This window comes from Bos grunniens, chromosome 25 (genome assembly GCF_055505025.1).
Source record: "Bos grunniens cultivar Pamir isolate PY7600 chromosome 25, Bosgru_T2T1.0, whole genome shotgun sequence".
In the NCBI taxonomy this organism is placed as follows: domain Eukaryota; kingdom Metazoa; phylum Chordata; class Mammalia; order Artiodactyla; family Bovidae; genus Bos; species Bos grunniens.
This window is the reverse complement of record NC_141189.1, coordinates 771,291-797,840: the sequence shown is the minus strand read 5'-3', so window position 1 is coordinate 797,840 and position 26,550 is coordinate 771,291. Positions and strand designations below refer to the sequence as shown.

General features: G+C 63.5%; 1 protein-coding gene and 1 long non-coding RNA gene across 11 annotated transcripts in view; both read left to right on the top strand.

The window, feature by feature from the left end:
* PRKAR1B (protein kinase cAMP-dependent type I regulatory subunit beta) overlaps window positions 1-13,725 on the top strand; it is a 78,886-nt gene extending 65,161 nt beyond the window's left edge. For 5 of the 10 annotated variants that reach the window (XR_015155037.1, XR_015155039.1, XR_015155040.1 and 2 more), the window contains 2 exons: window positions 8,952-9,033; window positions 9,187-10,354. Coding sequence is in view for 6 of the 10 variants with exons in the window: in XM_086376872.1 (XP_086232998.1) it covers window positions 8,952-9,033; window positions 9,187-9,359 (255 nt within the window). In the remaining 4 variants the exon portion in view is untranslated. Of the gene's footprint in view, window positions 1-8,951; window positions 9,034-9,186; window positions 10,355-13,117 lie in introns of those variants that run through there. The other 5 variants (XM_086376870.1, XM_086376871.1, XM_086376876.1 and 2 more) reach the window with 2 other exon arrangements.
* Window positions 13,726-25,459: 11,734 nt separating this feature from the next.
* LOC147344655 (uncharacterized) lies at window positions 25,460-26,389 on the top strand. The gene is made up of 2 exons (XR_015155050.1): window positions 25,460-25,598; window positions 26,276-26,389. It is a non-coding gene; the product is annotated as an uncharacterized LOC147344655 (long non-coding RNA).
* The last annotated feature ends 161 nt before the right edge of the window (window positions 26,390-26,550 follow it).

Genomic DNA, 26,550 nt, shown 5'->3' with positions numbered 1-26,550 from the left:
GGGCACTGACCGCTCGTCTCAGCTGCTCCAGGCCCTTCAGCTGCAGACGCGGGTGGGCACTGACCGCTCGTCTCAGCTGCTCCAGGGCCTTCAGCTGCAGACGCGGGTGGGCACTGACCGCTCGTCTCAGCTGCTCCAGGCCCTTCAGCTGCAGACGCGGGTGGGCACTGACCGCTCGTCTCAGCTGCTCCAGGCCCTTCAGCTGGAGACGCGGGTGGGCACTGACCGCTCGTCTCAGCTGCTCCAGGCCCTTCAGCTGCAGACGCGGGTGGGCACTGACCGCTCGTCTCAGCTGCTCCAGGCCCTTCAGCTGCAGACGCGGGTGGGCACTGACCGCTCGTCTCAGCTGCTCCAGGCCCTTCAGCTGCAGACGCGGGTGGGCACTGACCGCTCGTCTCAGCTGCTCCAGGGCCTTCAGCTGCAGACGCGGGTGGGCACTGACCGCTCGTCTCAGCTGCTCCAGGCCCTTCAGCTGCAGACGCGGGTGGGCACTGACCGCTCGTCTCAGCTGCTCCAGGCCCTTCAGCTGCAGACGCGGGTGGGCACTGACCGCTCGTCTCAGCTGCTCCAGGCCCTTCAGCTGCAGACGCGGGTGGGCACTGACCGCTCGTCTCAGCTGCTCCAGGCCCTTCAGCTGCAGACGCGGGTGGGCACTGACCGCTCGTCTCAGCTGCTCCAGGCCCTTCAGCTGCAGACGCGGGTGGGCACTGACCGCTCGTCTCAGCTGCTCCAGGCCCTTCAGCTGCAGACGCGGGTGGGCACTGACCGCTCGTCTCAGCTGCTCCAGGCCCTTCAGCTGCAGACGCGGGTGGGCACTGACCGCTCGTCTCAGCTGCTCCAGGCCCTTCAGCTGCAGACGCGGGTGGGCACTGACCGCTCGTCTCAGCTGCTCCAGGCCCTTCAGCTGCAGACGCGGGTGGGCACTGACCGCTCGTCTCAGCTGCTCCGGATGCTTCTCGGCGCCTCCATTAGAGGCCGTGAGAGCCGAGTTCCGTGGTCGTCTTCCGGGCGCACCTGGCTGCACGCTGTGGTCTGTGTTCCGGGCAGCGGGGGTGGGGCAGGGGCATCCCCGGGGGCCCTGACGCCTCCTGCGCAAAAGCTGTCCAAGAGGGCCTTGGGAGAGCGACTCCGGGCTCTGTGGGAGGTCGGCTGTGTGACTGAGGGCCCCCCTGCTGACTGGGGTGGTGGAGGTCGGGGGAGGCGTGGGGGGCTGACTCCCAGGAACCGCGGTGGTGCTGGCCCCGGAGGGTAACCCAGCCCCCTCGGAAGGCACGGCTTTCACGGTGTTGTGCGATGTATTTGAAGTGGTCTCCTTGGCAACTTGGGTATTTTTCGCTTTTGTTCTGTGATCCACCAAACTGGGGAAGTCACGGTGGGGCCTCAGGGTTCACAGGCGTCACGGGCTCAGAGCTGAAAAGCGGGCTGAGCGTCCGCAGCCTCACGCCGTGTTTCCTGCCTGTGGCCCCGGCCACCTCTGAGGGGGCGTGGTGTCTCCCCACGCCAGCCCTGCGCTGCCCCGAGCCCCCCGGGGCCCTGATTCCTCTGGAGGATGTGCTGGAGCGTCTGAGTAGATTCCTTATGCAGGCTGTTTGCTTGTTTATACGATTCAGTGCAGCGTTGGCCCACAAAGCAGACAGCCAGACAGGAAAGGACGTTTGCCCTGTGGATGTGCTGGGAAGGACCCAGGCTGCTGGACCCAGGGGCCTGGCCCAACGTGGGTCTCCAGGTGTTTCTGCAAAGGTGTTTCTCTGATGCAGTTGACACCGACATCCGCTGACCTTGAGGCCGGGCCCCCAGCTCCCCAAGGAGCGGGGAGTGTGACTGTTGGGGCCCTGCCCCTCGGGGTGGACCTGGGGCCGTGCCGGGTGCAGGCTGCCCCTGGGGCCGCTGCTGCCCAGCCCCACCTTCCGCCAGGCCTCTTTCTGCCCCCTGCTCTTCGGGTGGGTGTGGGCTGCTTTGGGGGCTGCATCCCAGGTGTGAGGGGCTGACAGGGACCCCCACCTGCACAGACGTGAGGACCGATCCTTGCACACACTGGACGCGACATTACCAACGCCTGCTGGGTGCCCGCCGGGGCTCAGCGGGCCCTGGGGCCTCTGCGGTGGGCACTCCTTGTCTCTGGGGTCTGTGTCACACCAGCCGTCTCTGAGACTCTGGGGGCCTGCCAACCCCTTGGACAGTGGACCCCAGCGCTCCAGGAGTGTGTTCTCTGGCGGCCAGAGCAGGCATGCGGCCGTCAACCTGGGGCCGCTTGGACACGAGGACAGAAGGCACAGCGGGTCTCCCGGGGCCTGGCCGGCAGCTGAACGTGGCGTCCGAGGTAGCCCGGCCACTCTGGGACACCCTCTAGTCACCGAAGCCCTGAAGCGCCTGGCGGCCCGAGGGGTCTTGGCCCCCGCTGACAGCGGGAGCTGCGGGGCTCCTAGCAGCGTCTGCAGGACAGAGCCCAGGGGGCTGCCCAGGGAGGGGTCTGGCAGGCGGGGCCCTGTGAGGAACATGGGCCGCCCAAAGCCCTGAGACTCAGTTTACCCCCAGGAAGGCTCTGGGCGCAGGGTGGGGCCCGGCCTGGGTCTCAGTCCTCAGTCCTGACACAGCCCACCCTGTGGGTGACTCCACACGGCAGAGCCTTGGGGGCCTGCGGGCAGCTGGGCAGAGCCGGTTCCCTCCAGCCCGCTCCTGCGGCCAGGAGGCACTGCCATGGAAACCTGAGGTTGGACACGGCTCCTCTCTTTGCAAATCACTTTTTTGAACGTCCCTGACGTTGACTAGACTGCTGAGCGGCCACTTCGAAGCCACCTCTGGAGGGGTCTCTGCGTTCACCGTCATCTCGGGAACTTTTAGGGAGACCCCTGAAAGCCCCCACTGTGCTCTGGGCCGAGGCTCACTGGACTTGCGGGAGCGATGGCCACCACTGGGCCGTGTGCGGGGTGTTCACTGAGGCGTGAGCACGCCTTGCTGCAGACCCGCCCTGGTCCCGAGCAGAGATGGGGAGGCCGGGGTGGAGCCGGGTCCCAGGTTTCGGTGGGCTGTGTGCGGACGTGTGAGTGGAAGTCCTCCAAGTGGGGAAGGTGGGCGGGATGTCCAGAGGAACCTCAGGCCCAAGGCCATGGCTGGCAGGCGTTGGGGGCAGGCCGGAACCCCTGCTCTACAGACAAGGGCTTTGGATGCCCCCCGAGACCCCTTGTAAGGGCAGGGACGTTGTGTCCAATGCCCAGGTTTCTTATGAGCTGGACAACAGCGGTCCCGCCCAGGACTCCCAGCTCCTGAGGGGCCTCCTGTGGGCCTGGGGGTCTGCCTGTCCTGGACTGCCCCCCACCATGGGCCTGTCTGACAGCTCGCCCTGGCCCTCCCCCACCAGGTGATGTCCTTCGCGGCTCAGCCGCAGGGGCCCCATGGGGAGGTGCCCTAGGGCAGCCCACATCTGCGTGGTCCCACCGTGGTCGGTGCCAGACTCTCATGTCCGGGGAGAGAGCGGAGCCCGAGGTCGGTGTCGGAGCACGGCTGTCTCAGTCCAGAGGCAGCAGGAAGACACTCTCCGCTTCTGGGCTGAACCAGGAGAGTGCTTTTCCAGAAGCCCGCTGGGCTGAGTGCCGTCTGCCCACGCGTCCACCCGCCCTGCCCACTCAGCTGACTGTCCTCCCTGCCGGCTCGGTCACCAGCACCCTGAGGGCTCCCATCTGCGCTGTGTCCTTTCTGCGTCTCTGAAGGGTGGCTTCCGTTCACGGCAAAGTGGAGGGAACGTACAGAGGTCTGCCCCGCACGGCCTCCCCACCAGGCAGCCCTACCCAGCCATGGGCCTCCCTGCACGCGGCCCCGCGGCCCAGCCCAGGCACTCAGGCCTGCATTGGCCGCCACCGCATCACACGAGCGGCCTCCTTGCCGGGAAAGGCCTCACGCTGTCCCTGCCCCCCTGGCGCTCCCATGCCGGCGCCCAGCTCTTCAGCGTCCCCGGCTCCCGTTTTCCAGGTGGTCCTGTAGCTGAGATCACGGGGTCTGAGGCCCTCTCTTGCCGGTGCCTTTCACCCCGTGATCGCATGCGCGTCTCCTCCGGGGCTCTTCAGGGCTGGACGGCTCTCGTTTCTAGTTCTGAATACAGTCTGCCGTCTGGATGTCGGTGGTGTTCAGTCGCTCAGCTGTGTCTGAGTCTGGACCCCGCGGACGGCCGCACACCGGGCTCCCCTGTCCTTTGCTACTCTACGCATCTGTCACCTACGGAAGGGCATCTTGGTTGCTTCCAGCTCTTGACACTTAAGAAGGAAGCTGCTCCAAGCATCTCTGCAGATTTTTGTGGCCTCATGACTTAAGCCTCACCTCTGGGTAGATCCCGAGGAGCTCCACGCATGGCCGAATCTCAGAGGTGGGGACCCCCGGTGTGGTGCCTGCTTGCTGCTCGTGCATGCCTCTACTGACCGTCTGCGGGGCTCTCACGCCCAGATGGCACAGCCCCGTCTTGGGTGGCTCTGGTGTCCCCTGCGAGGGTCCTAATTCATCGCCCAGTGGCCTCGTCCTCTGGGGGCCCCCCTTGTATAGGCCCTAGCCTGTGCACCTCAGTCGCCCTTTCCTTGGGGAGGACAGCTCCCAGTGCCAGCTACGTGGGCACTCCTAGGCTCCAAATGACCTGACCACATCCCCTTGTGAGCCATCCCCGGCTCTACTTTCCTGGTCCTTGAGGCAGTGGCGTTCCCAGACCATAGACGTGGATCCCAAGGTCCCGTTTTCTCCCCGGCACCGGGGGGAGGGCAGAGATAAGCAGCGTGCACAAACCGTGGCCGTACAGATACCTGTTTTGGCTGAGGACGATCCCACAGACGCGCCGTCCTGGGCTAATCAGCCCGTGGGAGTGTCATCCCCCACCCCCGCCGCTGCCCGCTGGCCGGGAGGGGGGCGGCCCGAGGGCGGCTGCCCCCCCAGTCTCAGCCAGGCTGCCCTGGGCCTGCGCGCCTGGCTCCCCGTGTCTGGCAGTGGCTGGAAGCCTGCCTGTCCTGCAGATGAGGAAACTGAGGCTTGGGCGGTGCCTGGCTCTCCCCAGACGGCGGCCAGCACGCGGAGGAGCCAGGCCTGAACCGCGGGAGCCGTGCGGAGCTGGCCCAGGCTGCATCGGGGGCACTTCAGGTGGGGCTGGCACGTCATCACACCTCCCTGTACCCACACCCCATGTTCCTTCTCAGTTGCTCTTTAATTTATGGGAAGTGATGCTGGTTCCAGTTTATGGCCGTGACGTTGTTTCTTTTAAAATATATATTTGTTGAAATAAGTGCGTTTCCCTGGTGGCTCAGAGGATAAAGAATCCGCTTGCAATGCAAGAGACCCCGATTCAATCCCTGGGTTGGGAAGATCCCCTGGAGAAGGGAACGGCCACCCACTCCAGTGTTCTGGCCTGGAGAATCCCAGGGACAAAGGAGCCTGGCAGTCTATAGTCCATGGGGTCATAAAGAATCAGATGCGACCGAGCGACTGACACTTTCACACTTTCTTTTTGTTTAAATAGCGTTTCCTCTCCCTGAACTTGGTGTCAGCGGGCCCTGAGCCCGCGTGCTCGCTGCAAGGCGGGCCGGGGCTCAGGTTCACCCCTGTGTACTGACAGGAGCGTGTGTCCCTTCCCTTGCCGGGCTGGACGCGCACGAGGGTTGTGACAGACTCCGGTCTGTGCCCAGCGGCTGGGAGCCTGGGCGAGGGCGTCTCTCTCCCTGGATGCTGTCTGCCCAGCCCCTAACCCTGACCCCCTGGGGCTGCGCCTCGGGCACTGACCCGTCTGCTCTGTCGCCCCAGAGTTCTGGGGGTGCCTGTGTCTGCCGGTCCTCGCTCGTCAGTTTTCTTAGTCCTTAAGCAGTATCCGACTCATAAGCCAGAAGCCTGGGTGACGGCCTGCAGGATCTGGGGGTCCCTCAGGGGGCGAGGCTGCCCTCCCTGCCTCGCTGGGCGCAGCCCCCATGGCTGGAACCGCGACTCCCGACGGCCATCACCTGCACTGTTGGGGGCTCTGGGCTGGGCTCGGGGGCAGTTTTGGGGAGCGGGAAGCCCGAGGCACTGCTTCAACGAGCGCGTCCCCCTCAACCTTGGCATGCGTGCCCATTGTCGAAACCAGAGTTGATTTGGGTTTTGCCTCTGTAGAAAAATTTTAAAGTGAAAAATGTTTTAAGGAAAATGGGTCTCTTATAATAACCCCATCTCCCCCAGGCTCTGGCAGGGACATTTTTATCGTATGTCCTCCCGGGCTGACTCCTATGTGACCTGGTTTATTTTTAGAGCTGGGCTAGAATCAATGAGTGAGAAGTTTGGGGAATATGATCTGGATCCTGGCAAGTATGTTTTTCCAGCCCCCGTAGTTCCGGTGCTCAGTCCCTGGAGGACGTCTGTGCTGCCTTCTCTGCCGTCTGGGAAAGGAGCTCGGACAGGCTGGCTGCTCCGGGCCCGCGATGGTCTCTCTGGGGTGGGAAGAGCCAGGCGTGTGCTGGGCACGCCGGGGCCCGTGTCGTGGGAACGCCGGGCCCTGCTGGCCGAGGCCCCACCCTTTCCGAGTCCATCTGCGCGTTTCCCTCGCTCCCGCCCCCGGCTTGCTGGTTGTGCCTTCCCAGGACAGGGACCGCCTGCCTTTGCATCAGGGCCTGGGGGTGGCGGCTGGTCAGCCTTGGCTGCTGGAACGGAGACCCCCGGGGCTGCTGCGGAGCTTCCCTGCCTCGTTAAGCAGTGACCCAGGGTCGTCACAGGCACCCTGGGGCGTGTGGCCCTGTCCCGTGGCCCAGCCGTCCTGGCACCTGTGGCAGACATTCCCTGGTGGAGGCGGGGCTGCGGTGGTGGGAAGAGAGTTGGTGCAGCGCACGCCCCGCCGGGGACACGCGGTCCGTGGCCACGTGCCTGCAGCCCGGACGTGTGAGGACCTGGTGGGGGCAGGCCTGTCCCCTGTCGGTCCTGCTCGTTCAGGGCTCCTCCGAGGGCCCTCCTGTGTGTCCATGCTCACACCATCCAGCATGGAGGGTCTGTTATGACCTCAGTCTTCTGAGCCTCCACGTCAAGGCCCTGGTGGGAAAGCTCTGTCCATCTGTCCCAGTGGAAACCGATTTCATCTCATCAGCCTACGTGGAACATAAGACGGGCTGGTCCATGCATGACCGGGAGAGATGCTGTAGTGACCATGGGGGACTCGCGGGTTCCAGAGAAGACAGGAATCCGGGAGGGGTCCACACGAGGTTGGGGGGCTGCATGGGGGGAGACGGTTGAGAAACAGAACGGTGGCCAAGCTGAGCCCATCCCTGTTTTCTGTGCCCCAGACCTCACACCTGTCCCGAGTGGGCAGGGCAGAACGTGGGGAGGGGAGCCAATCACTTTGGCTGCAGGTGAACTCATGACCTGCTCTGACCAGTGAGGTGTGAGGGGATGGTGCCCGGAGCTTCCAGAAGGGTTTCTTATGGATGGCATGGGGGAGGCATTTGGCGACTCCTGGAACCGTGGCAGCCATGGATGCACCATGAGGGTCCGACTGAGCCCACCAAACAGGAGGCAAGGCCAAGCCTAGGTGCACACACGCCTGCGGGCCTCTGAGTCGGCCAGCCCTGAAAGCCCTCCTGCATCTTCTGGTTTGGGGACAGTGGTTGCCCTTAGTAGCCTTCAGACACATTGAGTTGGGTTTTCCTTGTTTGGGGCTTGAAGCCTCCTGGGTGCTCTAAGCCTTGAGTAAACCAGGAAACTTCAGATCCATCCCTGGGGTCCTGATGAGGACAATGATCCAGCTGTAAAGTGGAAAATTGTCTAAAATGGGAACGTAAGTTGTATAAGTGAAAAGGCATGAGTGTAAATGATAATTAGCTAAATGCAGCATTGTCTCCAGAGAGTCGCTGCAGTCCCTGTGGGGTTGTCAGCCCTGCACTGACTGCCCTCCCATCCAGGGGAGCAGGTCTCTGCTCCTCTCCGTGGCATCAGCGCGAGACCATGTGTCCTGCAGGCCCTGCCCCTCAGCCCGTCTGGCCCAGGGAGCACTCCCGGGTGGGTGGAGAAGCCTGCTGCTTCCAGGTCCCTCTGTCCATTCACCAGCGTCGTAAGCACCCCAGACACCTGGGAGCCGAGAGGCCCTAGGGTCGGAGGGGGCCCAGCATGGGGCTGCCCAGGGCCGGAGGTCCCAGGCCTGGCGGGCGTGGGCAGGGTCTTCTGATTGTGTCTCTCGCAGCCCAGGCAGAGGGGTTCACTCGTTAACCCGGCTTCGGCCGGGCCGGCACGCATGTTTCTGGGTCCTGGTGAGCCAAGTCCACAGGGAGACAGACTGCGCTTGTCTGTGTGGCCGGGGTGTTGGCACTGGCTGTCCAGACTGGGGACACGCATGAGCAGCGGGTAGCCGAGGGCCCGGTGGGCACGAGAGGACCCCGGTGCCACAGGAACCCTGTCCTGGGGCCCCAGCTGCTCGGCTGTGATGCGGACGTGCCCTGCTGGGGGCCAGCATGGATACAGAGGGCGCAGTGCCCGTCTGTGTGGCTCAGAGCTGCTGGAGGCTGTGCAGGCCGGTGGGGCGGCTGGGGAGGCCTCGCTCTGACTCCTCAGGTGCGTGGGGAAGACACCAGTTTGGGCGAGGCTCCAGCCGCCGACCCCAGGTGACAGGCCAGGGTCTCTGCCTTTGGAAGTCCCCGGGGCGGCCGCAGCTGCCGAAGCTCCCATCACTCAGTGGGGGGAGTGCGACCCCCAGGCCACACTGCTCCTGTCCTTGAGACTTAGGCCAAGGTCGGCTGGGAGGAGTGCTGCCCAGGAGATGGCCCTAGATTCTGCCGGTGCCCGGCCCTGGGGGTGGCCTGGGTGTGCCCTGTGCCGAGCACGGCTCCCGGCGCCCGCACCTTGCTCCAGGTCGGGGCGTGCGGAGCTGGCAGGAGGGGGGTGTGGACAGCACGCTCAGGGGTGAGCCCAGGAACCCCCGCCCTGGCCTGCTGGGCCCTGGCTGGCCGACCCCCACGCGCCCTTGGCTTCCGCAGGGCACGGCTTCCGTCCTGCAGCGTCGGTCCCCCAGCGAGGAGTACGTGGAGGTCGGGCGCCTTGGGCCCTCTGACTACTTTGGTGAGTGCGGGGCTCTGTCCTCGGCGGGGGGTGGCTGGCTTGCGGGGCCCCAGCAGGGCCTGGGCGGGGCCGTGGGAGTCCCGGGAGGCCTGGGCGCCGTCCCCCTGGGGAGGGCACCCCGATGCCCGCAGCCCTGACGCCCCTCGCCCTCAGGGGAGATCGCGCTTCTCCTGAATCGGCCCCGGGCGGCCACGGTGGTGGCGCGGGGGCCCCTCAAGTGCGTGAAGCTGGACCGGCCCCGCTTTGAGCGTGTGCTGGGGCCCTGCTCCGAGATCCTCAAGAGGAACATCCAGCGCTACAACAGCTTCATCTCGCTCACCGTCTGAGCGCCCTCCCGCCCTCCGGGAATAAACGCGGTGCCTCCCGGAAGGCAGCCCTCTGCCTGCCTGCCTGCCTGGTCTCCCCTCGTGGCCCCTCTCAGGGAGCCCACCCCACTCCCCCATCTCCTGGGACGCAGGCAGCTCCCCCAGCCCAGGCCTGGTAACATGATGCCGCTGGGCTGCAGTTGGTCTGGGGCGATGACGTCCCTGTTCTTGGAGCTGGAAGCTGAGGCTGCAAAGCTCAGGCCCCTCCCTCAGACGTGTGCCTCCCCCGGGCGCCCCAAGATGCCAGGGCTGGGGATGCTCTGGTGGCTTCAGCCAGGCTTGGCCTTGGGGCAGGGTGCGGAGCAGTGAACTTCCCCTTTCCTGGAAAGCCCGGCACAACGGCCGGTTTGCCTGACCATCAGGGCGGGGGCCGCCTCGCTGGGCTGGGATGCCCAGCAGGGAAGGCCCCGCTGTTTGAGTCTGGGGCTTCCCTGGGCACGGGAGCCCTGCCCCCTGGGTCAGGAGGAGCCCCTTTGCCCCCACTGTTCCACAAAGCAGCCTCTTGGAGACTTGGAGGGAGTGCAGGGACCTTCTGAGCATGCTCTGGATGCAGCTGTGAGCCACCCTCCCGCAGACAGGCCTCCGTTATTGGGAGCATCGCCCTAGGAAGGCAGGTATCCGAGCCTCTCCCCAAGCAGGAGCGTGCGCCAGGCCAGACCGTGGCCCGCACACCTAGGTCATCCATCGATTGACTGCCCCCCGGAAGTGCCGCCAGGCCTGCTCTCAGCCGAGCTGGAGCGGCTGGGGCCTGTGCGCATGGGACTCCCAGTGACCTGAAGTACCAGCGAAACAGCGTGGTTACCCCGCTTGGCTCCCGCCCGTGCGGCCCAGGGAGGCTGCCCGGTCTGAGGGGACCCCTGCCTTTGCCTCTGAGTGTTTCTGTGATGTGTGGACCCCACCTGTTTATCACGATGTTCTGAATGCTGCATGCGCTATTAAATGTGCAGTGAAATGCATCTTCCTGACTCCGGGTTTTGGTCTAAAATTTTTAGAGAAGATTTTCTTCCTTTTGTTTGTCTCTATTGTGGTCAAATAGTCATAAAACTTAGCGTCTTAACCATCTGTAACTTCAGGGGCGTTAAGCGCATTCGTACAGTTGCTCAGCCGTCGCCACCCTCCGTCTCAAGAACGTTCTCATCTTCCCAGACTGAGACCCTGTCCCCATGGACGTTGACGCCCCTCCCCCAGCCCAGCCTCCTCCTCTCTGTCACCGTGGCCCTGACTCCTCCGGGGACCTCAGAACTGGGGTCAGACACTGTCTGTCCTTCCGTGTCTGGCTCATTTCATGGCTATGTCCTCAAGGTTCATGCGTGGTGGAGCCGGGTCAGCATTTCCTTCCTTCTTAAGGTTGAATCATAGCCCGTGTGAGCGTGTAGCACGTCTCGTCTCCATTCACCCACTGACGGCGATGGTCCCTGGGGCTTTCAGCCGCCTGTCACCGTCATAGCTGACGAGCTGGCTGCGGCCCCCAGGGGGCGGGGTGCTGGCAGCTTTCAGGGTGTGAAGCCATGCGGCAGGAGGCAGGCCCCGGGCCCACCCTGGGGGACCGCGCTCTGACGGCTTGGGGGCAAGTTTCTGAGCAGCGGCTCGGGAAGGGGGTGACGCTGAGGAGCATGTGCCACCCGACCCTCCTGTCCAGACTTCGGGGAGCAGCAGGCCTGTGCCTCCCCTAGGACGGCTAGCTTGAGACCACCGTCCACCCCCCTCCCACGCGGGGGTGCACCTCGGCTGCACCATTCCCAGAGGGCCCTCAGGCCAGCTTTCAGGCTCCTGCTGTGAGGGTGCGAAGGGCCCACTGCCCAGGGCCTCCCAGACAGGCTCCCCGGGAGAGTTGGGCACAGCTCCAGGATGAAATCTGAGCCGGGGCGGGGTCTTGACCCGCAGAGAGTTGCTGCTGCTGGACTAGGCAGCAGCTTCTGGGTCGAGGACAGGCGTGCGGCCTGTGGGCACCTGCCCTGGGCCTTGTCTCGAGAGCTGTGAGCGGTGGTCCCTGGAGCCAGGATGGGAGCTTTGGCTCAGCAAGCCCTGGGGGAGCTATCATGAGCCCTGTCTGTCCAGTGGCCAGGCGTCCACTGTGTACGGCGCGTAGATGGCCCTGTTTGCTGAGGGCCAGCTCGGGGCCTACTCCACACGGTCCCGGAAGCTCTCCCAGACCCCGGGGCTCGGGGGGCTGTCCTGCTCTGGGGTCCTGCTCTGGGGTCCTGCTGCTGCCACGTGCTTCCCAAGGACAGAGAGCAGCCACCTAAGACCCCCGCTCCTCCTGAGCGCCTGGGGCGCGCTGTCCAGGACGCAGGGAGGGCAGAGGCCACGGCTTCTCTGCAGCAGGAGTGAGGTCAACGCGCACAGCCTTCAGTTTCCTTTGAAGGCCGTCTACTGAGTAATCAAAACCACCACACACCGCAAAGCACCGCACACAATCACGTGAGCCACGCGTGTAAAACAGGCGGGGTTCTGTGTCCCCCAGTTTAAGCAGTTCATGGATATAAAACAAGCGGGGTTCTCTGTGTCCCCCGGTTTAAGCAGTTCACGGATATAAAACAAGCAGGTTCTCTGTTCTGTCTCCTGGTTCTAAGCAGTTCACGGATATAAAACAAGCAGGGTTCTCTGTTGTGTCCCCTGGTTCTAAGCTGCCCGTGCCTGGGGGGCCCGATGTCATCATGAAGGACTCTCTGGGAGGAGGTGGGGGCCCCGGGTCAGAGAGAGGACGGGGGAGGAGGCAGTTGGGGATGGAGAAGCCACCAGCTCAGGACGAGGATGGGCCACGGAGCACGGCGCCTCCAGGAGCTGGGAGAGGAGGAAGCAGACCCTGCCCAGCGCCTCCGGAAGGAGCCAGGTCACGGGAGCCTTTCAGACCGACCTCTGGGTTGTAGGGTTAAGTAGCGGTTGAGCTGCTGAGTTTGGGGCATTTTGTTACAGCACCTGCAGGACTGTCATACGAGGCCCGCTGGGGCTGGACTGGAGCTCTGCCACCGCGAGGGCAGGTTCCTCCCCAGCCTTGGGGTGTGCTCCTAAGGCCCAGGGTCTCCCTGGACTGGGGCGCAGAGGGGTGTGGCCTGCCCGCCTGGGCGCAGGCACCCAGGCGGGCGGTTGCAGGATGCCTCTGCCCACCACCCACTGTGGGGGTGGCCGGAGCAGTATCTTCCCCAGCTGGGCACTGGGCCTGCTCCCTCTGGCGCCAGGCGGCACAAACCCGGGGCTGTGGGCTTGTGAAAGCGGGCTTGTGTCCGCCTGAGACTACAAGCCGGGCGATTGTTCCTGCCCCGTCGCGTTCCCCAGGGTGGTGCCAGGGGCGCGGGGCAGAAGGGGCCAGCAGGATGAGGTCCAGAGGGACAGCCCCCGGGTGGCTCGCTCCCCTTGGCCGCTCTGGGGCCTGACGTGGATACCCCCACTCTGTCCCGAGGCTGCATCTGGGAGGGTCAGGCTGTGGCCAGTTGAGGCCCGACAGTGGGCTCTGGAGGGCAGCTGGGGGTCTCACACACTCACCTGTGGGCCCCAGGACCCCATGGCACTGGGCACCCAGTGGGCAGCAGCAAATATTTGAATAATGAATAGAAGTGGATAAAGTATGTATCATTGGAGGGGAGGTTGGGGAAATTCAGGCTCTGGCTTCTACAGGCCAAAAAATCGGAACCTTTGTTCGAAGTATCATAGTTTCTACAAAAATGAACTCAGAATGGCTCACCGATTCACACACAAACTTAAAACCATAAAACTTGCAGGAGAAAGAAGAAGACATCCTGGGGCTCGTGGGCCAGACAGCCTGTCCCGCACAAGCCCTGAAAGGAGAGCTGGACCAGCTGGAAGTCCTGACAGTTGAGAACACTGCCCGGAGAAGGACCCGAGACGAGGTGGAGGGGACAATGTCCCCTCGGGGCCTGCACCGGGACGATGAAGCTCAGCAGCGAGCACACACGGAGAGGACACGCACACCGCGGAGGAAGGGGCGACCCCGGGAGCCGGGGCGGGAAATGCAGCCACACCCAGTGCTGGTGAGGAGGCGGGGGACGCGGATGCAAGCCCGTGTGGCTGGGTTTCTGCAAGAAAAGAAGGACACAGAGCTAGGACCCCCCTGGTGGTCAGTGGATAGGAATCTGCCTGCCAGCGCAGGGGACATGGGTTCGATCCCTGGTCTGGGAAGACCCCACATGCCGCGGAGCAGCTAAGCCCGTGTACCACAGCTACTGAGGCCTGTGTGCCCAGAGCCTGTGCTCTGTGGCAAGAGAAGCCCCCACAGCGAGAAGCCTGCGCTCACCACGACTAGAGAATGTCCACGTGGCAATGAAGACCCAGCACTGCCACCAAAAATAAATTACTTAATTAAAAAAAAGGCAAGCTACAAAATGATATAAAACCCCCTACAAACCTGAAGTAAACAGAGAGCTCCGCAGGTCGCAGCCAGGACAGCTTGGGCACTTAGCCCAGAAAGATGCGGACCTACTCGCCCAGACACCCTCACAGGGAGCTTCACGAGGCCTCATCCTCAGAGCTGGAAATGCCTGGACGTGCTAGCGGGCGAGTGGCTGAGCACAAGGCCCCCACACCCCGCTGCAACTCGGGTACAAGGAGCAGCCTGTGGATTTAGCGGCTGCCTGGGCCGGTCTCCAGGGAATGGAGCTGAGAGGAAACGCCGACCCCCAGGGGTGACCCGCCGTATGAGGCCAGGTACACAACAGCCTCGAAGTGACAAACCCCCAGGACGCAGGGCTCAGGCGGGGGCGGGAGGGCCTCACGGTCTCACCCCGGAGTCTCACGAGACGTCACCGCGGGGGCGGCCGGGTGCAGGTACCCCCACCGCCCGCTGCACCTCTCTCAGGAGGGACGGAGCCTGGGTGTCCGAGGGTGTGGGGAGGGCGGGGCGGCAGCATGTGGGAAGGGGTCTGCGCCCCCAGGAGGCTGGGGGGCGCCGCTGCAGAACTTGGGGCTGGGGGAGTCTGATATGTGCTGTCGGAGGACCTGGGACTGAGTGGCCAAGGCGACCTTCGGACTTCCCTTCCCTGGTGGTGTTCCCGGGATAGGAGAGGCAGGCAGAGGGGGCACCCAGGCCTCAGCAAGCTTTCCCCCTCCCAGCACCCCTCCTTGCTCTGCCCCGGCCCTTGTCCACACAGAGCAAGAGCTCTGCCACTCGCTGTGTGGCCTTGGACAAGTCCTTGACGTCTCTGGGCCTCACCCACCCCTCCTCTAAACCCCCTAGGAATGTACTCCCCATGTTTCTGGAAGACAGAGTGGTCCCAAAGCCCCTCCCTGACCTGGGCTCAGGTGGGGCCAGGGCTGGCATGGGTGGGGTGGCCTGGGGGGCTGCCCTGGCCAGGAGGACAGCAGGCTCGCCCATCTGCTTGGCATCAGTGTGCCCTGTGCCTGGCAATCCCGGTGGTGGGTGCCAGCCTGTCTCCTGCAGAGCTGGGAATCCTGGCAGGAGGACCTGAGGACAGGAGCCCACAGGAGGCTGTTGGGCGCCAGCACTCAGGGCTGCCCCAGGCTTCCTGTGCAGCTCTGCCCTTCAGGTCTCAGGACTGGGCACTGTCCCGACCTCCCCGTCTGTCAAAGGGGGGCAATTTCCCCCAAAGTGCCAAGAAATGAGGTCCTAGCTGTCAAGAGGGGCCCTGCAGGGTGTGTCCAGCCCACACACCCTGCTGGGTGAGCTGGGCCTTCAGTGATGGCCGTGCCATGGCCAGGCCTGGCCTCACCCTGCTCCGTGGCTGAATCAGCCAGGCGGGTGATGACTCACTTTGGGGTCGGGTACTTCCCTCCCAGCCCACCACTGCCAGGCTGGGGAGAGCCTGGCACCCCCCTCCAATGTGTGGGGCCTGGGGGAGGGGTGGCCCCTGGGAGCAGCCTTCCGCAGGGGCCAGCGCGTCTGGGTGGCTAGGGGGTCCTGCGGGCCACAGGGGTTCAGACCCAGATGGGCCCCTGGGGTCTGCCTTTTCCCGTCCGAGTGCGGGAAGACAGCCCACGTCCTGCCAGGAAGAGTGTCCCGATGCCACTGACCACAGCGACCTCTCGCCCCTCTCTGGACCTCTCTCGCCTCCTGGGTTGTGACCGCTCTGGGAAGTTGATGACTCACGACTCTGCTGCAGCCCCACCTCCTGTTGTGCCGAGCAGCTCCCCTCTTCCAGGGGTCATCTGGTCTGTTCAAACTGGACTCCACCGGCAGGAGGGCCTTCTTAGTGTCTTAACCTGGGCCTGGAGACTCAAGGCCGATGGTGCTTATGGGGGCCACCGAGAGCCTCAGAGCTTTCCATGGGTGCTGCCTAGCGAAGGCAGCTCCTACTTGTGCACAGTGCGCTTTCCAGCCCACACGGGGGACTTGAGTTCAGCCATGTAGAGGGCCGTTGGGTCACTCTGCTGCTCCCAGCGGGGCCCACTCCAGCTTGGTATCAGGTCTGCCTCGAGGACGCAGCCGGGTGGCATTCCAGTGGAGACCTCTCTTCCAGTGCAGACTGGAGTTCCCTCACCAACCTCACTGGCCACACATTCCTTTTTATGGCAGCTGGAAAAATAAATCAGGCTGGAGTATTTCAGGAACGCAGCGGACAGTGAGCCAGGCAATCCCAGGCCCGCCCCCAGTGTGACGCCCTGGGGCTGGCACTCGAAACACTGGTCCTATTTCGTGGGAGCTCTGTGGCATCGGGCAGCTCCTTCAGCTCCCCGGGGCTCGGCTGGCTTGTCCGTAACGTGGGACTGGCGATGCGCGCTTCCCTGGATTAGCTGTGCCCGAGAGACGGGATCACGCGTGTGAAGGCCTCAGCACGGGGTCAGGTTTGGAGCTGCTGTGACACAGGATGTCTCACCGTGTCACCCACATTCTCGATGACGGCCAGACCCCAGCTGTGCCCAGACATGGGGGGCTCAAGCCCCGCCTTGGGGTCCTCGGGCTCCACCTGGGCCCCCTCTTGGCCACGCTTGGCTGGAGGCTCCTTCCCCACCCGCCTCACCCCACCCCGTCTGCCCTCAAGGCAGCTACAGTGCCCCCTCCCCAATAAGCCAGCGGGTGGTGAGCCCCCGCGCCCCCTCTTCCCGCCCCTGGGGCCGGGCTTCAGTTCTGTGCAGGCGATGAGCGTGTCTTCTCCAGCATGTGCGGCTTGCCCTAGGCCGTTTGCAGTTGCTCTGTGAAGTCACCCCAAATCCTGGAGCTTGAGACGACTGCTCTGGCCCCTGCAGGTGGGGAGGGGGCTCCTCCCAGCTCCAGAGCCAGGGCTCCGGCTACAAACACTGAGCGCTGGGAGTGGCTCAGCACTGACACGCCACGTTCCCTGGAAGCCCAGGTCCCTCCACGTGGCTGGGTTTCCGCACCGAGTGGTGGCCTCAGCAGTAAGACCCTCTACAGGGCCCTGAAGCCTCTGGGAGCAGCTCTTCCAACCAAGCGGGAGCGGGCCGCTCCCTCCTGGTACCTGGCATCCCAAGTCACCCAGGATCACCTCCACCAGCCTACCTGAACTCAGGGAGGGGATGTAGACCCCACCACCCCACAGGAGAGTCATCAGAGAACTGGCAGCCTTGTGAAATTGCTGCCATCTCCCAGTTTCCAGAACTCCGTCCCCACCCGAACAGGCTTCAGTTCGCGTTGGTCGAGCATGTGATGATGAACCTTGTCTCTGCGTCCTGCTGGCTGGGATCCCTTCTGGTCCAGGCCTGGCCCAGCTCCCCCAGGAGGTGTGTCTCCCCTGTGGACTCTGTTCCACGCTGTCCCCCAGCCCCAGACATACAGCAGGCACACAAACGTTTGTTGAATGGAGGTGTGATTAACTAAACCTGCACAAAAGCCCTTGCAAAGAGCAGAATGAACTGGATTGCTCACTAGGGAGCCCAGGAACCTTAGACGGGGTCGCAAGACTGAGACCCAGAGGCAGAGGTTGGGTGGGGAGGCCTGAGCCCAGATTGGAGGCCCCCTGTCTCCTGCAACTCCTCCAAGCTGCTCCAGTCAGAAGAAAACTTGTTATTTTGCTTTTGGTAAGATTTTCATCGTTTCCAAACACACTCCAGCTGAATTTTTCATGCTTCAGAAGGAAAAGCCCCTGAGTGTGCATGGGAACTCCTAGGAACTCCTGCTTCATTTTTTCTGTAGACTAAATAAACCGTGACAGGAAAACTTCACGAATTTAGATAATCCCAGTGTAAATGCTCCAATTAGCCAGAGTCCATGGATTCCCGCCCGAGTCTCTGTAGCACCTGCCTGGAGGGGTCACCGCGGGCAGGGGCAGAGCCTGGTCCCCCCACCCCCGTCCAAGGCCACGGCCGCTCCCTGGGGTCTGGGTCGGGGATGCCCTGGGCCAAGAGACTTGGCCTGAGGGCTGTTGGGGAGGTGGGGCCCCGGGAGCAGTGGCCAGAGTCTGGCCATCCTGGGCTGGAGAGGGGTTTTCTGGAGGTCATGTCCTCTCTCACTGTGCGGAGAAGCCCAGCCCTCTCTGCTCACCGCCCCATGGGTGCTGGCCCCAGACTGGCTGGCTCTGCCCCCCTGCTCTCCCCTCTGCGTCCTCCCAGAGTCCACGCCCCGTGGTCGCTGGTCACTGGCTTCCCGCTGTCTCCTGGCCCCCGCTTCCCTCCCTAGAGCCCCACCCCAGGGAGCCTACAGCCCTGCCCCTCTGTGCCCACTGCAGCCTCCCGGGTCCTGGACCCCCAGGCTGGGGAATCCCAGCTCCTCCCGCTCCCTGGATCCCTGCCCCCCAAAGCCGGGGGTGTCGGGCCTTCCTGGTGGGGGTGAGCCCAGGACCACTGGTGGGAGTGGGGGGCGGGTCTCAAGCTTCTGTGGCCTCTGCAGGGGGCTTCCTGCATGGTGTCCTAGCGGCTGGGGCTGCAGAGGGAGCTCCAGGGACTCAGAGCCCAGAATGGAACCGTGGGCCCACAGCCTTCTGGAAGCGGATGCCTCGCCTGTTGGTGTGGACGCCATCCCGCACAGAACCTTCACAGGCAGTCACGCTGAGGTCGTGAGGTGGGCCGTCCTGAAGACACTGAGTGTCTGCGGTGCTGGGAGGGGGCCAGGGTCACCGGCCCCAGTCCTGGACATGCACTGTCCCCGTGACCCAGGCTGCGGGTGCCAGGGCAGGGGACCCTGGGTCTGGACTCCTGGTCCAGCGAGGAGGAGGGTCTGATCACCCCCGATGGGGACCCAGCGCCCTAGTGCGGGGCCCTGGGCCCCTCTGGGCCCCTCGGGCGTCTGCCTCTGTGTCCTGGCAGGGTCGCCCCTGGACCAGCGCTGAGGGGCTCAGTGGACCTGTCAGAACCCAGCTCCCAGGAGGCCACCGGGAGGGCAGGCTGGTGCCTTCACTGCTTCACTCACTCGCCGACCCCCTCTCTCAGCCCTTAGTGAGCACCCCAGGGCCTGGCCAGGGTTGAGAGGGTCTCTGGAGTGGACCGCTCCCCACTCCCACTGCCTGACTTCCGCCCCACAGGCCCAGGGGCCTCTCAGAAGTGTCCTTCCTCTCAGGGAGTCTGGTCTCGAGGGGGCAGAATGTCGGCACAGAACGGCCACCTGAGTGCAGCAGCCCATGTGCTGAGCCCCTAAGGCCCTGCCTGCTGCCCTGAACCCCCCAGCTCCCCACACGAGGGAGCCGCTCAGAGAAGGAAGTAAGGGCGGCTGCTCAGCAGTGAGCGCTGACCCACTAGGGACCAGCCGTTGGGCCAGGTGAGGCCTTGGGGAGTCAGATGGCTCGGGGGGAGCCTCCCAGGTGTGATCTCCCCCACAGGAGCCTGAAGTGGGATCCGGACCTGTGCCCCTCCAACTTCCTGCCCCTGGTCACCGATCATCCTGTTCTGGGCCGGCTCCCACCTAGGACAGCCGCCCAGGCCCCCTTGGGGAACCCCTTGCCACCATGCAGGTCACATGCTGAGCAGGGAGGCTGGGTGGTAGTGGGCAGCAGGCAAGGACCTCCCAGGCCTGCAAGCCCTCCTCTCTGCCGACCTGGCTCCCCCATGAGGACCCCCCACAGGTACAGTCTCCTCTCCCCTGTGAGGACCCCCCACAGGTATGGTCACCCCTCCTCCAGAGAGGACCCCCCACAGATACAATCTCCTCTCCCCTGTGAGGACCCCCCACAGGTACGGTCACCCCTCCTCCATGAGGACCCCCCCACAGGTACAGTCTCCTCTCCTCCATGAGGACTCCCCGCAGGTGCAGTCACCCCTCCTCCAGAGAGGACCCCCCACAGGTACAGTCACCTCTTCCCCATGAGAACCCTCCAGAGGTGCAGTCACCCCTCCTCAATGAGGACCCCCTACAGGTACGGTCACCCCTCTCCCAGAGAGGACCCCCCACAGGTACAGTCTCCTCTCCTCCATGAGGACCCCCCACAGGTACAGTCTCCTCTCCCCTGTAAGGACCCCCTGCAGGTACAGTCTCCTCTCCTTCATGAAGAGCCCCCCACAGGTACAGTCTCCTCCATGGGAGCCGGAATCCCATGAAGAAAGAGGACCGGAGGTGCAGGGGCCGTGGGGTCTTCTGCCTGGCTGGCTGAGCTGAGTGAGTGGCCTTGCATTGGGCCTGGGCTAATACAGGGTGCTGACTCTGCCCTTCAGGCTGGAGGGAGGCCTGTGGGGAAACCCTCCCCTGACTGGGAAGGTGCCCCTCCCTCTGCCCGGTACCTGGTTGGGGTGGGGCTGTGGTCTGCAGACCCCCAGACCCAGTCTCTGGGCCAGGTGGCCGCCCTGGCAGGGCTGGGTCAGGTGATGGGGGGGTGGAGGGGGAGGGGCAGGTGGGGGGATGGGGGAGGGGAGGGGGGAGCCGGGGGAGAAAGGGAGCTGAGGAGAAGGGGAGGGGAGGCGGCACAGGGGGCGGGGGAGGCGGAGGAATGGAGAGCACATTCCAGACGGGTGACACACAGCTCTGCAGTGTGGGGCAGAGAGGCGGCGGCTCTGCTGCCCTTCACAGGAAGGTCCCTGGGATCCAGCTCCCCTGAGAGGAAGATAAGATGGGTGGAGCACGGCTGGAAGCAGAATTCCTGGCAGAGGCGCCCTGCTACTGGCTGCCATCCTTCAAGGCTCCACTCAAATGCCACCTCCTCCTTAAAGCCTTCTTGGATTCATCCTTGGCTCCCTGGATCAAGAGGCGCTCCTGGGGAGCCTGGCTACATCCTCCTGCTAATAGACCTGGGCTGGTGGGGAGCTCGGGGTCACGTGCAGGCTGCTCGTGACTGAGTGCCTGAAGCAGCCTGGCTGGGGTGTCTACTGTCAAGGACGGCCTTCGGGGCCCCTGGGGACACCCTGGGCTGGGAGCTGCTGCCCAGAGCCTGAGGAGCACTGGCTATTTCAGTGCCTGCCGGCACCCAACTCATACCGCCCACACCCTTGGATGTTTGCATGTCCCTCAGTCTCCTCCTTGCAGGAGTCCTGTCCCAGGCAGATGGCAGGCAGGACAGATGTGTGGGCCGCTCCCGCCTCAAACCTACAGGTAACCAGGGGATCAGAGGTGGGTGGGTGGGCATCTTGGGGGAACTTCAGGAGAGTATAAGCCAGCTCTCCCTCTGGATATTAGCCTGCCCACCTCAGCCAGACTGCTGGTCACTGCTTCCCTTGGTCTGGAAGATGAGTTGCCCACTTCTCAGGCCTGGTGTTTGTAACCCCGGTGCTTCTCCTGAGAGGCTGAGGGGGCCCAGTGCTGGGGCTCCCCCATGTGCCAGAGCCAGTGGGCACCTCTGAGTCAAGGGGGGCCTGGTGATCCCCTTTGGGTGGAGTAGGGCTGGCCTGAGTCACCAGTGCCAACAGTGGCAGGGACTTCCCAGGATCAGCCGTGGGGGCTGCCTCAGCCCTGCCCAGCTGCGGTCACTCGCTCTGGAGGAAGCGGAACTGAGGCCTCCAGCTCACAGCCGCAGAGCCCCCACTTCCTGTCAGGCTGATGGATGAAGGAGCCCCCACTCGCTGTCAGGCCGACGGACAGGAGGAGCCCCCACTTCCTGTCAGGCTGGTGGATGAAGGAGCCCTGACTTCCTGTCAGGCTGACGGACAGGAGGAGCCCCCACTTCCTGTCAGGCTGATGGATGAAGAGCCCCGACTTCCTGTCAGGCTGACCGACAGGAGGAGCCCCCACTTCCTGTCAGGCTGACGGACAGAAGGAGCCCTGACTTCCTGTCAGGCTGGTGGATGAAGGAGCCCCCACTCGCTGTCAGGCTGACAGACAGGAGGAGCCCCCAGTTCCTGTCAGGCTGATGGATGAAGGAGCCCCCACTTCCTGTCAGGCTGACCGACAGGAGGAGCCCCCACTTCCTGTCAGGCTGACGGACAGTAGGAGCCCCCACTCGCTGTCAGGCTGATGGACAGGAGGAGCCCCCAGTTCTGTCAGGCTGATGGACAGGAGGAGCCCCTTCTTCCTGTCAGGCTGATGGATGAAGGAGCCCCCACTCACTGTCAGGCTGACGGACAGTAGGAGCCCCCACTCGCTGTCAGGCTGATGGATGAAGGAGCCCCTACTCACTGTCAGGCTGATGGACGGGAGGAGCCCCCACTTGCTGTCAGGCTGATGGATGAAGGAGCCCCTACTCACTGTCAGGCTGATGGACGGGAGGAGCCCCCACTTCCTGTCAGGCTGGTGGGTGAAGGAGCCCCCACTCCCTGTCAGGCTGGTGGACAGAACCACCAGCCCGGTGCTCAGAGCCCTGACCTCCAGGAGCTCACCTCTCTGGGCTGTGGCTTCACTGTCTGTCTTGGGATCACTCGCTTTGTGGGAATAGGGAGCTACAGCAGACTATCCTCCTGGGATACTGAGACCAGGGCCGGGGAGACCTGACTCACACCCCGCACACACTAGGAGGAGTCAGGCCGGATTTGGGCGGGGTCTCCCGGGGGCTGAGCTGCCCTTGCCCAGGACCCCACAGCTGCTCTGGAGTTCAGGGTCCTAGTCAGACCCTCGGTGACATTGGAGGCCTCTTCCCGGCCACGTGGGGCCCAGCGGCCTAGTCGTGGTCAGAAGGCGTGAGGCTCCCTGAGCTGTGTGGAAGAGCTGTGTGCGGTGGGGAAGTCAGGCTGCCTTCAGAATCCGGGTGGTCCTGACTCCCGGGGTCTCTCGGGAGACAGAGCGGGGCCAGGCTGGGCCGGACTCTGACGTCTGCAGATGGAGCACGTTGCTGGACTCCAGGGGAGGCTTTCTCATGGCCTGCATCTGCCTCTGCCCGTCAGCTTTGGCAGAGGGAGCTGGTGGGGAGTACAGACTTATCTATAACCTGTTATCTGCCGGGGAAAGCGCTTTGTAGTTCCGGGGAGGGCCCTGGTGGTGGTGAGGGAGCCTGCTGGCAGAGCCCTCTCTCCATCATCAAGGCTGGACTCGCCTGCAGCCTGACCCTGCTCTCATCTCGCACGAGGGTGGGCGTCATTTAAGCATCTCCTGGTGGGTTTCTCCAGCCCAGAGTTTATTAGGGTAACTTCGGAGCAGAAGTGACCTGGGCGGATTCGCCTCTGAAAGGATCACTGACTGTGCAGTCTGGGGGTGCATGGGATAAAGGGAAGGGGCGGGGCTGCGGCTGGCTCGCAGGCGAGGACTGGAGACTGGTCAAGTTTCAGAGAGTCAGTTGACAAGGCTTCCTGCCCGCTCAGAGGTACAGAGTAAGAGAGAGTTCACGGTTGGCTCTGAGACTCCTGGGCCTAGCAGTAGGGGTGGGGTGATGGTGTCCCCAGAACTCAGAGGTAGGTCTCGGGGTTCGTCTTGGTTGGGGAGGTGCTGGCCTGAAGGGCCCTGGGGTTCAGAAGGGAGCTCTGGGCTGGAGACCCCACTGCAGGATGGTCAGCGTGGAGGCCATGTGGGAGCCTGCAAGGCTGGGGGTGGCAGACCGTCCAGGGAGGGGAGACGGGAACAGCCGTGGACCCAGCAGCGTGCAGACGCTGAGACTCGGCCTCCAGGGAGGATGGCCGTCCCAGGACCGGCCTGGTCTCCCGCCGGAGGACACAGGAAGGGGGCTCCTGTCCAGGTAAACGTGAGCTCAGTGGCCCCAGCCCAGAGGGAACCAAGGGGCTGCCGCTGTCCCCAAGCCCAGGGCTCCTTTCGCAGGGCTGCTGAGCCGGGGGTGGGGCACTCTGTGCTGTTACTGAGCACCTGCTGTTTACCAGGCTTGGCGTCTCTGCAGATAGCACCCTGTGCAACCTGTCCGTCACCGGCCACAGAACACCAGCTGTATTCAGACACACACCCAGCTCTGCACTGAGCACTTACCTCTCGGGCATTACTACAAACATCACGACTCTACTTCCGCTGCCTTGCCCACTCTGTCTTGAGGCCAGTGAAGGAAGCGTTTGCTAAAGGCTGCACAACCGGCGGGAGCGGAAATGCCCTTAAACCCAGGACTGGCTCCTCGGGCCCGGGCCCTGTCCTGCCCACGCTGGGGTGGGCCCCTGACCCCCACAGGGACGTGCGGAGGTGTCCAGAGGTTGCAGGGCCTCCCTTGCCCCAGGGGTGCCTGCAGGTCACAGCAGGACAGGGATAAGACTATCTGACGCACTTTGCTCTCTCCTGCTGAGAAAAACAACTTGGAGGCAGAGGCTGTCTCTGGCAGTCACACCCGGGCCTCAGCTCACTCCTCCAAAGGGCAGCTAAGAGTCCCCAGGGATACAGGTGTGAGCCCCGAATTCCAGGGTGCTCCAGGGGGCTGGGATCAGAGGCTGCCCAGTCAGGGCAGGGCAGCCTCTCAGGGAGGCCGGGTGCAAGGAGGGGCTGTGTGGTCTCATCAACCTGGGGGCTGAGGGCAACCCAAGGAGTTCTGGGCACTGGGTCCGCACCCCCCGGACACAGTCAGCCCCAGGCGTGGCAGTGAGACACAGTCCTGAGAAGTCCAGGGCTGCACGGGGGTCAGGCTGGGCTGCTGGGCGCTGCCTCCCACTGCAGAGCGAGTTTGAGACGAGGCCCTGATCCAGCTGTACCTGACGCCGCTCACCCTGGCCCAGCCGTCCCCTGTCTCCTTGGGCACCGTGAGCTGGGTCCTTGTCACAAGAGTTCTGATCCAAAAACCGGATTGTGGGGCTGGGCTGACTGCTCTTCCTGTCTGGAAGCTGTCACGTTCTGGGAGATGACAGGGAATGGGAGGCCTCCTGTCAGTTCTCTGACCCAGGACTTGACTGACAAGGACAAAGGCAGCCTGCCCACCCACCCTTCCCCTCTGAGCCCCCAGGCCGGATCTCCGTGCACGGGGGTGTTCATGCATGAAGGTGTTCGGGGGCCCCCTGTGATTGGGGTCCGACGTGTGCAGCCGTGTCCCTGTGTGGCTGCCGAGAAGGGTGGGATCTTCACGTCCCACAGGCACACACGGGCCCCCTGCAGAGGGGACGCCATCGTGACAGTGACTGGCACCGCCATCCTGCTCAGGCTGACGCAGGAGAGCGTCCTGTGACCGCAGATGCGGGCAAGGCGGGGAGGGTGCTCCCTCCTGCCTCCCGCTCCGCGTCACCTCACCCCTCATTCCTCTGCTTCTCTCCTCCTCTCCCGCTCCCCTGACCCCTCTTCCTTACCCCTCCTCTCCTCCCAGGCCTTCTGGCCTCAGGAGAGCTGCCTTCCACGTCCCCTGGGGTGTGCCCAGTGGGCCAGGCTGGTGTGAGGAAGCCTCTTTTACAAGGAAGTCCTGTGCCCCGGACCTTACTTGGCCCCAGAGGGCAGGACGCCTGCCCCCAGGAGGATTCACAGAGCCCCCCTGACCCAGACCAGCCTGGTGCCTCCCCCAGATGCCAGCCCACCAGGCTGCCGACGCTGCCACAAGACGGCCCTGTCCTCCGACGCAGGTCACAAGCAGGCGGGAACGTGCCGGGTTGACGACACAGCCACGGGGAGGAGGCCACGATGCTCTCAGGGTCTTTCCATCACTTCTGCCTTTTCTTTCCACAGCAGTCCTGGAACCGAGGTACTGGCGTCCTGTTTTCCCTGATGGGGAAACTGAGGCTTGGAGCTGTGATATGATTTGCCCCGTCATAGGGTGAGCAAGAGGCTGGGTCTGAAGCCAGCCCTGGGATGGCTTCCTGGAGGAGGAGGGCCAGCTGGCGAAGCTCTGTTCACTGAACTCGAGGCCCAGGGAGGTTAGAACGGTTGCTCCCAGCCCAGAACCCCGGTTTCTGATCTCACATGGCTCGTTCCAAATAGAAGCAACTGAGTTTCTTCAACAAGAAGATTAACTCATTGCAGGACTGAGAGAAAACGATGCCAGACAAGCCTCCCCCCGCAAGCGCCCCTCACGGACAGTGCCCTGTCTCTGCCAACACTGAGAAGAGCAGGGCGCCCCAAACCCGGTGGAGAAAACAGAGGTGAGACTGCTGGACACATTGCTGGAGTTTCCACGGCAGGAAGCCATCCTCCCCCGTTTCCCACCGCAGGGGAAGGGTCAGGGAAACAGTCGGTTCACACCTGGGTTTTTCGGTTGTTTCCAGTGTTTGCTATTTCAAGTTGTGCTGCCCTGAACCGTTTAGTCTGTGGTCGTTCTGTATCTGGGTCATTTTCGTGGACTAAGTGCCCAGCCGTGGGATGACGAGGTCAGGGGCCATGGCCACTTTCATGGCTCCTGATCCAAGTAGCCACTGGTTTTGACTGCGACTGGCCCCCGCTGAGAAAGCAGCCCTCTCGGGCTGGCGCCTGGCACCCTCCCTGCACGGGAAACAGCAAACCCCCAGGGCTGTGTCTGAGGTGTCGGCTGGCAGTGAGGTGTCCCCATGTCCCTTCTGTGCATCTTTCTTGGTTTTCTCGTGAGAAAACATGAGCAAAGACCCTGGCAGATATGTTTGAAAGTGTTGGCTTAATACACTTACTCTGTGCAGATGAAAATACACAGGGACAGCAGAAACGTGATTATAACACACAACGAAAGGATTCCCTTTGTTCAGGTTTTAAAATGTTTTTACTTGTTTTCAATTTCTAAATCTGACAGTCTGTTTTGAAGTCTGAAAATGTGACACATAGCAAATATAATTTGTCCTGTGTCTTCTAGAGCTCTGAAAGTTCTCTGTGTCCTAGAAGTTTGATCAACCATGGGAAAGCTAGAAAATAGGAATTGGCAGTTTTTCATAACTTTCATTTTGAAACATTTCGACCTTTCGGAAAAGTGGTAAGAAGAGTCCAACGAGCGGCCAGACGCCCTTCAGCCGCATCCAGCGCCCGCCCGCCTCCCCGTGTGCGCACCGCCAGCCAGCCACCGTCACCCGTCTGTCATCTCCCGGTCTCCACCCAGGGATGCGTGTGCCGTCCTCCTGTGCGTGCACATGT